This window comes from Mustelus asterias, chromosome 18 (assembly GCF_964213995.1).
Source record: "Mustelus asterias chromosome 18, sMusAst1.hap1.1, whole genome shotgun sequence".
Classification (NCBI taxonomy): domain Eukaryota; kingdom Metazoa; phylum Chordata; class Chondrichthyes; order Carcharhiniformes; family Triakidae; genus Mustelus; species Mustelus asterias.
Window position 1 is genome coordinate 88,207,382 of NC_135818.1, and position 12,286 is coordinate 88,219,667.

Genomic DNA, 12,286 nt, shown 5'->3' on the forward strand with positions numbered 1-12,286 from the left:
ACATGCCCAGTTACATAAAAAGCTAGAAGACTGAAAAAGCTGATCACAGCTGGGAAACAGAGAGGGGGAATTGGAAGGGAGAACAGATTGGCAGTCAGAGGTTCCATGGTGTAATAGTGAGGATGGAGCATCGACAGTTAAGAAAGGATTCAGTAGAGGTGACTGTGCCTCGGGGGAGAGAGACTATTCCGTAGCCAGCTGTGTACGAGGCCACCATATTCAGGAGAACGTGAATCACATCTACAAGGCTGCGTCTGAGCACACTGCAGGTTGAAAGCCGTTCAATACCTCGTTGCCATGTGATGGTGTCAGGATCGATATCCAGCCTCACAAAGCATTTCATTTCCTCGTTAGTCAGTAAAGTGGGATCGGTTTTGTTAATTCCAAGTTTCTGAGGAGGAAAGAAAATGTTCAGATCAAGAACTAAATTCACAGATAGCCAGCTGGGCTGGTCAAGCTACGGTGAAGGTAGTTAAACGAGGGACTGTGCCTGGAGGTGCCCTGTCTGACTGACTGGTTCATTTGGAATCACGAGCTTTCAGAGTGCTCAAGTCTCACCTGATGAAGGAGCAGCGCTCCGAAAGCTCGTGATTCCAAATAAACCTGTTGGACTTTAACCTGGTGTTGTGAGATTTCTTACTGTGCCCACCCCAGTCCAACGCCGGCATCTCCACATCCTGTCTGACAGGACTGAGAGGAGGAGGAGTCTTTCTCTATCCCAGAGCTCAGTCAATGAGCATGTTCAGGACAGATAATCGATAACTTTTAGATGAGGGCATCAAGGAATATGGGGTTACTGTGGGAAGGTGCAGCGGACGTCAAAGATCCACCGGGTGGGAGTCTAGGACTCGGTCTGTCACGAAGCAACATAACCTAAAAGACAGCCAGACCTTTCAGGAGTGAAATTAGGAAAAACTTTTACGCAAAAGGGTGGTAGAAGTTTGGAAGTTGATACTTGGTCAATTTTTTATTTTAAATCCAAGATTGATAGATTTACGTGAACCAACGGTATTAAAGGGACATGGGACAAAGTTGGATATATGGGACAGGTCCGCTGTCTTATTGAATGGCAGAACAGGCTTGAGGGGCTGAATGGCCTCCTCTTGATACAAATATAGGTAGGAAAGTAAATTGTGAAGAGAACATAAGGAGGTTACAAAGGGATACAGATGGGTTAAGTGAGTGCACAAAGATCTGACAAATGGAGTTTAATCTGGGGCAAATGTGAAATTGTCCATTTCGGCAGGAAGAATAAATAATCCTATTATCTAAATGGTGAGATTTCAGAGCTCTGAGATGCAGAGGGATCTGGGTGTTCTAGTGCATGAATGACAGTATGCAGGTACAGCAGGTAATTAGGAAAGTTAGTAAAATACTATTGGTTATTGAGAAGGGATTTGAACACAAAGATAGGAAGGTTATGCTTCAGTTGTACAGGGCATTGGTGAGGCTGTGGCTGGAATTCTATCCTCCCGCCTGCCACAGGAATCGGAGTGGGCAAGGGGCGGACCATGGATTTTATGGTTTTGGGACGAGCGAAGCCTTAAAATCCCGCCCCACATCTGGAGTACTGTGTACAGTATTGGTCACCTTACTTAAGGAAGGATGCAGAAGCATTGGAAGCAGTTCAGAGAATGTTTACCAGATTGATACCTGGAATGGGCAGGTTGTTTTATGAGGAAAGGTTGGACAGGCTGGGCTTGTACCCACTGGAGTTCAGAAAACTAGATGGTGATTTGATTGAAACACACAAGATCCTGAGGGATATTGACAGGGTGGATGTGGAGAAGATGTTTCCCATTCCGAGAGAATCCTGATCATTGTTCAAAAATAAGAGGTCGCCCATTTAAAATGGAGATGAGGCAAAAATATTTCCTCCCAGTGGGTTGTGAACCTCTGGAGCTCTGTTCCTGAAAAGGTGATGGAAGCAGAGTCTTTGAATATTTTTAAGACAGACCTGGATAGATTCTTGGTCAGCGAGGGGGTGAAAGGTTATGGGGGGGGTGGGATTACTGTTAGATCAGCTACAATCTTATTAAATGGAAAGAGCAAGCTCGAGAGGCCGAATGTCCGTATGTCCCTGGTTTAGACTCGTACCTGCAATCTCCTCAGCTGAACCTGGCTGAATGTCCGAACTCCTTTATTGGAAGGAACCAGTCGATCATACAGAGCCTGCAACAACAGAAAGGGAGACCACCAGACAGTTCATTTCAATTTGCAGTGTGGACAGACGGAATCTTTCCAGGAAACATTACCTTGTCAGATTGTGTGGCCTCGTGGAACATGCGAGCATCGATGGCGGCAGCGACCAGGTTGTTGGCTGCAGTGATGGCGTGGATGTCACCGGTCAGGTGAAGATTGAACTGCACAAACAAGAACATTGTCAGAGAGCTTTAGCAGGAAGCGTAAGGAGACAGAGTCAGCAGCCCTCCCCCTCCCTCAGCGCTGCTCCTGATTTCACTTATTCCAGCCGCTGGAAGGCTGCGAGCTCCAGTATCTGGATTCAATGTCATGTCCCTCAGTCGGAAATGTTTCCCAACACTTGGCAAGTTAAAAAGCTGAATGGTAAATGGGGGTGGGAAGCGGAGGGTTAAAAATGGACACAATTTGAAGGAGAGGAAAGTGAAGAGGGAGACTAACAACAAGGAGACAATTCAATGGGGAGGATCGAGATTGCTGGATGATTTATAGAGAGGAAACTCGGGAGAGAGAGTTTATAGTTACTTTGGGACTGGATTGGGATTAAACAGTAACCTCACACGGGCTATAAAATCCTCAGCTTGCAACCCAGCCTCTCCAAACAAAGCTGAAGGAAGAATAACTCTCCCGGGGCCATTTGGAGCATCAGTGGGACAATTCCTGCAACCAAGGGCAGGAAAATGGGAATAGGGTACCTGTTGTGATAGTGTTGGTGCAGACACGATGGGCTGAAGGGCCTTTCCTGTGCTGCATGACTCTATGACCAGGATCGATCATTAATCTGGACTCCCAAACGGGGGATAAAAAGCAAAAAGGAGTTACACAGATTCTGAAAATACGGAGAACATAAAAATCAAAAGCCTTCTGTTCCAAATAGTTCTGTATTTAAATTGAACCACGGTTTTGCCAGTTCTTGGCAGAGTGGTTTCATGCTGCAAAACATGGAATTCTCAGAGGAAAGCACAGGGATATCTTACCTCTTCCATCGGGATAACCTGGGAGTATCCACCACCTGCTGCTCCACCTGTAACAAAGCAACAGACAGACTGCGGTCACTGGGGCTCTGGGTTTGTAGCTGAGAATGTTCGATTTAAAGGATTTGTCTTCATAAGGAACAGGATTAGGCCAGACAGCCTTTTCCAGCATAGAGTCATAGAGATTTACAGCACTTAACAGGCCCTTCGGCCCAACTTGTCCATGCCGCCCTTTTTTTTTTAAACCCCTAAGCTCGTCCCAATTGCCCGCATTTGGCCCATATCCCTCTATACCCATCGTACCCATGTAACTATCTAAATGCTTTTTAAAAGACAAAATTGTACCCGCCTCTACTACTACCTCTTGCAGCTTGTTCCAGACACTCACCACCCTGTGTGTGAAAAAATTGCCCCTCCAGACACTTTTGTATCTCCCCTCTCACCTTAAACCTATGCTCTCTAGTTTTAGACTCCCCTACCTTTGGGAAAAGATATTGACTATCTACCTTGTCTATACCCCTCATTATTTTATAGACCTCTGTAAGATCACCCCTCAGCCTCCTACGCTCCAGAGAAAAAAGTCCCAGTCTATCCAGCCTCTCCTTATAACTCAAACCATCAAGTCCCAGTAGCATATTTAACAATATCATGGCTCATGAAGCCACCATCCCGCCCTCTGCTCACATCCATCCACTCCCTCAATTACTCACAAGTCTAGCAGTTTATCTTTGATCAAATGACTGAAATGATAGGCCACTGGAGTAGAGAATTTCAAAAATTCACAACTGAGTGAAGACATTTCTCCTCATGTCAGCCCTAAACGGGCCATCCCTTATCCTTCTTAATATAGATCACCCGTGAACTTACTGAACAGTGGGACAGGCCCGAGGGAAGTGTGGGCTACTCCTCTTCTTGTGATCTTGCAAATCCTCAGGAATCCTCTCACAGACTACCTCGGTGGATCTCGGTTTGACAACGATTGCTAAGCAGGGGCAGGGATCCAGCTGTTTCTGGACTCACCCTATTACTCTAATTACTCACCCTATTAATCTAATCGACGGGACTGACATGTGGTGTGTTTGGAATAATTTACCAGCTATGCAGCACGGTCACATTTAACGCCACAATTGGGGCGGAGGTTGAAGAATCTTTGCTGAAGAAGCTCTCACTGGACAGGGACACGATGTTCACGTCCCAGATACCACCTCCCAAATCTACTGCTCTACCCACAACGGAGACTCCCAGGACAGCGGGAATTGCTTTAGGGATGTCCTCAAAGTATCCCTGCTGACCCTAGTTTATGACTGGCCAAAATGGAGAAGGTTTATTGAGGCTGGTACTGAGACCATTGAGAGAACAGATTGGTTTGATGCAGAGGTGAAGTCAAGGTGTTGGAGGGAGCGCAAAAACCTTCAAACAACCCATCTACCCAACCCTGCAATCACCAGCTGCCCTGCACATGGCAGATTCTGGATCACACACTGGATTTATCAGCTACCTCAGAACCCCATCGAAGCCGGTTACCCTTGATCCAGAGGAACTGCTGAAGAGGAGGAGGAGAAGGAGGAGGTTGGAGGTTACCTTTGATGCCAAAGGTTGGGCCCTGCGATGGCTGCCGAACACACGCAAACACGTTGATATCCAGGTGAGCGCCAATGGCCTGAGCCAGGCCGATTGTGGTGGTACTTTTGCCTTCACCAAGAGGCGTGGGGGTAATGCTGCAATATAAACCAGCAGGTTAGAAAGACACCCGATGCCTGGTTCCCCCCCACCCACAGGAAAGGCTCGACTCGGGAGGGTTTTAAGACGAGCGTACCCTGTGACGACGACATATTTCCCGTCCGGTTGCCCCTTCAGCCGCTGCAGCGTGGACAGAAGCACCTTCGCTTTTGACTTTCCGTAGAGTTCCACTTCATCCGATAACAACCCCACCTCCTTCGCCATGCGGCCGATGTGTTTCGGTGAGCAAGAACGCGAAATCACAATGTCACTGGTGGGAAATAACAGGAGTTTTAAATTAAAACAAACCCAAAACATCCAGTGAGCAAGACCCAGCAGCACTGCAGTAAGCCCAGATTCAGACCAGCCAGGCACTCCTCCCGCTCACTGACCAAGTGACAGCGGCTCAGTGGGTAGCACTGTCCCACCTCAGAGTCCCCCCCTCCAAAGGCCGCTAGTCCCAGGGCGGTACCAAGTGGACATCCAGATATCCACTCCATCTGACGAAGGAGCAGCGCTCCGAAAGCTAATGGTATTCGCTACCAAATAAACCTGTTGGACTTTAACCTGGTGTTGTTAAAACTCTTACTGTGTTCACCCCAGTCCAACGCCGGCATCTCCACATCATGCTATTGGAAAAGCAGGAAAGCTGTCTCTGAACTCTTGGCCAATATTTATCTTCAATGAACATTACTAAAACACTCCAGCTGGCAAACATTAAAGATCCATACAAACTTTAAACAGCAAGGCTCACTGAATTGTCAGACACCCATTGGAGCAGGAGGAGGCCATTCAGCCCTCCGAGGTGGTTCTGCTGTTCATGGCAGATTGGCAGGCACCCATTTTTCCAGCAGCGGCTTGTGTAATTATCAGGATTAAGAACACCGTCCCAGAGTTTTAACCAACTCTGCACAAATCAGGAATTGTCCCCAGAATCTGCCACCGTCAATGTATCACATTGTAAAAAAAGTAAAGTTTATTTATTATTGTCACAAGTAAGGCTTACATTAACACTGCAATGAAATTACTGTGAAAATCCCCTAGTCGCCACACTCCGTGCCTGTTCAGGTACACTGAGGGAGAATTTAGCATGGCCAATGCACCCTAACCAGCACGTCTTTGGAATGTGGGAGGAAACCGGAGCACCCGGAGGAAACCCACATGGACATGGGGAGAACATGCAAACTCCGCACAGACAGTGACCCGAGGCTGGAATTGAACCCAGGTTCCTGGGGCTGTGAGGTAGCAGTGCTAACCACTGTGCCACCGTGCCGTCAAAAAGCAACACCCGAACAGGGACATGAACCCTCCACCCTCAGATTAAGTCTGATGCTCTACCGACTGAGCTATCTGGGTTTCACTGGACAGTGTAGTTACTATCCATGCCATTCAAAGAACTCGAAGCAAAGAACTGAATTTCTCTTCAGATGAACAGAAACAGTAACCCAGCATTATTGGCAAGACAACAGAGTGTTGCTCCACATCACACTGGGAGTGGCAAAGCGAGAAAGAGTAAAATATCCACTTTAATCAGGCCTCAAACCAAGGCTTTCACATCAATCATTGAACGGCACAGAAGGAGGCCACTTAACCATTGTGTCAACGTCAGCTCTTTGCAAGAGCAATTTAGTTAGCACCACTAACTAAATCTTATTCCCACTAACTTAGCCCCACTTAGCTAAATTAACTAGAGGAGGCGATGGCCTAGTGGTATTATCGCTAGACTATTAATCCAGAAACTCAGCTAATGTTCCGGGGACCCGGGTTCGAATCCCACCACGGCAGATGGTGGAATTTAAATTCAATTAAAAAAATCTGGAATTAAGAATCTACTGATGACCATGAAACCATTGTCAATTGTTGGAAAAACCCATCTGGGTCACTAATGTCCTTTAGGGAAGGAAATCTGCCGTCCTTACCCGGTCTGGCCTACATGTGACTCCAGAGCCACAGCAATGTGGTTGACTCTCAACTGCCCTCGGGCAACTAGGGATGGGCAATAAATGCCGGCCAGCCAGCGATGCCCATGTCCCAGGAATGAATAAAGAAAGACTCCCTGGTCCTTCCCCCACAGTACTGAAAATATTTTCTCTTCAGGTGTGTTATATATTTAAGTAGCTGCATGATTGCTCTAAGAACCAGTCACATGATTTGATGGTGATGTCATAGGGTGTTTCACAGGCTTGTCTTAGTTTCAGTTTCTGTTCTGTGCAGAGAACATCTTTCAATAAACCTGTTGTGTTGTTACATGCAAACCATATCTTTCTCTTTTTGTTAAAACCGACAATCCCGGACAAAGTTAGGACATTACAAGGTGTTTATCCAATTCTCTTTTGAAAGGCACACTCCACCACATCCACAGGCAATGTATTCCTGTTCCTAGCCACTCACTGATAAACCTTTCTCCTCATGTTCTTCTGCCAATCACTTTAAATTGCTGTTCTCTGGTTCTCAATCCATCTGCCAATGGGAGCAGTTTCTCCCCCTCTACTCTGTCCAGATTGTTCGAGAAAGGGAAGCAAATGAGACTCGCTAGTAAATACAGATTTCTCTGCTTGTACAGAACTCATTGCTTCCACTTTAATTATAATCAGACATGTAGATCTGCACCATCTAGAAGGACAAGGGCAGCAGATACCTGGGAACATCACCAGCTGCAAGTTCCCCTCTGAGCCAATCACCATCCTGACTTGGAAATATATTGCCGTTCCTTCACTGTCCTGGAACTCCCTCCCTAACAGCACTGTGGGTGTACCTACACCACATCACTGTAGTGGTTCAAGAGGCAACTCACCCCCACCGTTTAAAGGGCAATTAGGGATGGGTAATAAATGATGGTCCAGCCAGCGTCTCTCACATTGTATGGAAGAATAACTAAGAGTGCAGAGAGCTCACACACGTACCTGGGCACTGGCTCCACTCGGTTAAGCTTTGTGTAGTGAATGGGCCACTTTCCTGGCTTGCTGCTCTCCAAGTAGCGTTTCGCACCTTCCACTGTGTTCTGTCACAGAGAATGCAAAAAGTCAGGAACAACATTTCCATCAGCACGAGGCGATTTTGCACTGTGGCCTTTCCTTTCGTTCAGGTCTATACATCACAACCTCCCTCTGCTAATGTTACAGGAATGGCAGCTACCCCCATTCCTCTCCCAGAAGCCCGTTTATCCTGAGCTCAGTGAAGCCCCGTGTGAGATTGCGGCCTGGGCAGACACAGGCATACAGACCCAGCTGACAATGGACATCATCTCAACCTTGCCCTTTGCCTGAGGAGTGGTGACGCTCAGGTTAAATCACCACCAGTCAGCCCTCCCCCCTCAAACGGGAGAACAGCCTATGGTCATCTGGGACTATGGCAACTTTACCTTTCATAAGAACATAAGAACTCGGAGCAGGAGTCGGCCATCTGGCCCCTTGAACCTGCTCCGCCATTCATTAAGATCATGGCTGATCTTCTCGTGGACTACATCATCTCATCAGGTAATGTCTTGCACGATGTTTGCAGTAGGTTATGACATTTTTCAAGACAAGTACTGTAGGGAACTTTACCTGAAAGGCTCGGATCTGTTTTAATTAAATATCCAGCACAGAAACCAATCTTTCAGCCCATCTGATCTATTCTGCTGTTTATGCTCCACATCAGCCTTCTCCCATTATATTTAATTCCTCTAACCCTTACAGCAGAACCTTCTATTCCTTTCTCCCTCATGTATTTATCCAGCTTCCCCCCCAATACATATCTATGCTATTTGCCTCAAGTACTCCCCATAGTAGCGAGTTCCACATTCTCACTACTCTCTGGGTAACGTTTTTAACCCGAGTCTCATATCGCTGCCGTGAGGGAGTTAGAGTCTACACGGGTAAACCATAACATTCTGGACAGGCACTCTAGCTCAAAGGTCTTCGCCAAGGTGGGCAGATTCTCTCTGAACCAAACTCTCACAAAACAGGAGTGAAGTGACTGCTTTAATAAGATGAGTAAACTCACCGCCATTAGCATGCAGACAGTCATTGGTCCAACTCCCCCAGGCACAGGGGTGATGTATGAAGCCACCTGCTTAGCCTCAGCGTAAGCCACATCACCAACCACACGCTTGCCACTAGCCTTTGTGCTGTCTGAACCAAAACAGGGGAAGGTTACAATAACACAAACATTACGAACAGAGAGAGAGAAGATAACCAGGACTCGCAGGATTTATGTACTGACCCGTATGGAGGCTGAGTGACACAGTGTGGGTCCCGGGCCCGGTCTCCGAGCCAGAAGCTCCAGGTCCAAGGCCATCAGGCCCTGGGGTGGGGGGAGGAGGATGCATTCACAAAGCGGTTAATTATCAATCTGCAAATCCTTCCAACACATGGCAATGGCGGCTGGTAAGGAGCTGAGGGATGTTTAACAGAAAGCTTGATAAATAGACCAGGGGACATTCGTGTATGTGGCAAGGAATGGGACTAAACGCACGTGGATCATCAACGCCAGAATGGACCAGAGAATCCCTGCAGTGCAGGAGGAGGCCATTCGGCCCATCAAGTCTGCGCCAACTCTCCGACAGACCATCCCACCCTGGCACAACCACCCACCCCCCCCCTCGCATTTACCTCACTGATCCCCCTAACCTACACATCTCTACGCACCAAGGGAGAATTTATCACAGCCAATGCACCTAACCTGCACATCTTTGGACTGTGGGAGGAAACCGGAGCACCCCGGAGGAACCCACGCAGACACGGGGAGAACGTGCAAACTCCACACAGACAGTGACCCAAGCCGGGAATCGAACCCGGGTCCCTGGAGCTGTGAGTTAGCATAGCCAACCACCAGCAATGCCATTGCACTGCCTGACCAGTTAGGCCAAAGAGCCCGTTTGTGTGTAATTTTATTAAACACTGACATGGATTTATATAGTGGATTGTTGGCTGGAGATTACAGAGGTGGCACAGTGGTTAGCACTGCTGCCTCGCAGCGCCAGGGACCTGGGTTCGATTCCTGGCTTGGGTCACTGTCTGTGTGGAGTCTGCACGTTCTCCCCGTGTCTGCGTGGGTTTCCTCCGGGTGCTCCGGTTTCATCCCACAGTCCGAAGATGTGGTTAGGTTGATTGGCCAGGTTAAATTGACCCTAGTGTCAGGGGCACTAGCAGAATAAATATGAGAGTTTATGGGAATAGTGCTGGGTAGGACTGTGGTTGGTGCAGACTCGATGGGCCGCATGGCCTCCTTCTGTAAGGACTCTGGGATTCTATGAGGTGACGAAATGGAGGGAATTTGAGAACATTAAGGTGCAAATTTTAACTGAGGTGTCGCTGGACCGGAAGCCAGTGTGAGTTAGTGATGGGTGAACGGGAATTGATGCAACTTCAGATACGGGCAGCTGAGTTGTGGATGAGCTCAAACCGAGAAATAACAAATTCCTGGAGAAAGATAACTTACTCACACAGAGGGTGGTGCGTGTGTGGAATGAGCTGCCGGAGGAAGTGGTTGAGGCAGGGACATTGACAACATTTAAAAGGCATTGGGACAGATACACGGAGAGGAAAGGTTTAGAGATAATGGGCCAAACACAGACAAATGGGGTTCGCTTAGATGGGCATTTTGGTCGGTATGGGTCAGTTTGGGCCGAAGGGCCTGTCTCTGTGCCGTAGATTCTGTGAAATGTGGACGTTTACATGTGCAGAGCAAGGTTGATCCTCCGGATATCTGAGCCAATTTCCCAATCAACATCACACAGGGATCATTATCTGGTCATTATTGAACTGCTGTTTGTGGGAGTTTGTTCTGCAGATAATGGCTGCTGCCTTTTCTATCGGACAACAGCGACCAAACTTCACAAGTATTGAGTTGGCTGGAAAGCACTTTGGCTGTCCTGTTTCCATTCTCAATACGCGAGCTCCTTCTTTCGGACAGGGCTGTGAAGAGAGGTTGAGGTAGTTTCGAGGCAGAGTTCACTGGCCCTCACCAAAGGGAAGGAGAGGAGGACGCCTGGCTCGAGAACTGCCCCTCTCAGGGGAAACTCTTGTCCTCTCTGCCCAAGCCCCTGTAGCTCCAGGACTGGCCAGTTGAGCCACACACGCATCATCAACTCCAGTCACCCCTGTTCCGAGGGACTAACGATGGGAACAAAGGGAAGAAGCAAAAAGAAGAAACTGATAAACCATTGTCCAATTGCAGTTTCCCCTCACCGGGAATGTGGTTTATTCCACAGTCAATGACGATGGCTCCAGGTTTGATCCAATTTCCTTTCACCATCTCAGCTTTTCCAGCTCCAACCACCAGAATATCAGCCCTCTCGACCTAAAGACAAGACAGCGCTTTGAGATTTACATCAGCATCGAGAGAGGAGTTTATAAATTACAAACAAAGAGCAAAGAAAATTACAGCACAGGAACAGGCCCTTCGGCCCCTCCAAGCCTGCACCGACCATGCTGCCCGGCTGAACTAAAACCCCCTACCCTTCCGGGGACCATATCCCTCTATTCCCATCCTATTCATGTACTTGTCACGATGTTCCTTAAAAGTCACCACCGTATCCCCTTCCACTACTTCCCCCGGCAACGAGTTCCAGGAACCCACCACCTTTTGTGTAAAAAACAAATGGGGATTAATTCTCTCCGAAAGAGGTGAGCCAAAGGCGGGGTCTGTTAGGTGAGGCAGAGATAGGGATCAAAACTAGGTGCCATAGGTGTAAGATAATGACTAATAAATCCAATAGGGATTCAGGAGAAACTCCTTTATTCTGAGAGTGGGGAGAAGGTGGAGCTCACAGTGGAGGTGAAGAGCATAGGTGCATTTCCGGAGGAGTTTATTTGGGATGGAGGGCCATGTTGATGGAGGAGGAATGGTCGGGAGGGATGGAAATTCGGTGCAAAAGGCGAGTGGCTCATGGTGTGCTCCAGCAGTCAGAGACAGACGCCGGAATTCTACCTCCTCGCTCACCACGGAATCGGAGCAGGTGAAGGGTGGACAACGGAAATGTCCGTTGCCCTTGGGTGGGAATTTCCGGTTTCGCTCGAGCGAGGCTATATAATCCCACCCAGGATACTGCGGTCAATGGACACTGCACCAAGATTGAAAAACAAATCACCGACTTTACACTCACACAAACAGCAAAGAAACCCTGGTTTCCATATCAGTGAATTGGTTGAGGAGGAGGACATTTGGCCCTGATGTTCTGGAATTGACTTCATCTTGATTTGATTATTGTCACATGTGTTAGTATACAGTGAAAAGTATTGTTTCTTGCGCGCTATGCAGACAAAGCATACCATTCATAGAGAAGGAAAGGAGAGAGTGCAGAATGTAGTGTTACAGTCATAGCTAGGGTGTAGAGAAAGATCAACTTAATGCAAGGTGGGTTCATTCAAAAGTCTGACGGCAGCAGGGAAGAAGCTGTTCTTGAGTCGGTT

At 47.8% G+C, this 12,286-nt stretch overlaps 1 protein-coding gene across 1 annotated transcript in view; it reads right to left on the reverse strand.

Moving 5' to 3' along the window:
• mthfd1b (methylenetetrahydrofolate dehydrogenase (NADP+ dependent) 1b) overlaps nucleotides 1–12,286 on the reverse strand; it is a 70,399-nt gene that overhangs the window by 28,270 nt on the left and 29,843 nt on the right. The window contains exons 8-16 of the mRNA XM_078234522.1: nucleotides 11,063–11,174; nucleotides 8,877–9,004; nucleotides 7,796–7,893; nucleotides 4,990–5,163; nucleotides 4,755–4,891; nucleotides 3,177–3,223; nucleotides 2,256–2,363; nucleotides 2,098–2,172; nucleotides 215–391 (exon numbers count right to left, since the gene is read on the reverse strand). Coding sequence (XP_078090648.1) covers nucleotides 215–391; nucleotides 2,098–2,172; nucleotides 2,256–2,363; nucleotides 3,177–3,223; nucleotides 4,755–4,891; nucleotides 4,990–5,163; nucleotides 7,796–7,893; nucleotides 8,877–9,004; nucleotides 11,063–11,174 — 1,056 coding nt within the window. The remainder of the gene's footprint in view (nucleotides 1–214; nucleotides 392–2,097; nucleotides 2,173–2,255; nucleotides 2,364–3,176; nucleotides 3,224–4,754; nucleotides 4,892–4,989; nucleotides 5,164–7,795; nucleotides 7,894–8,876; nucleotides 9,005–11,062; nucleotides 11,175–12,286) is intronic.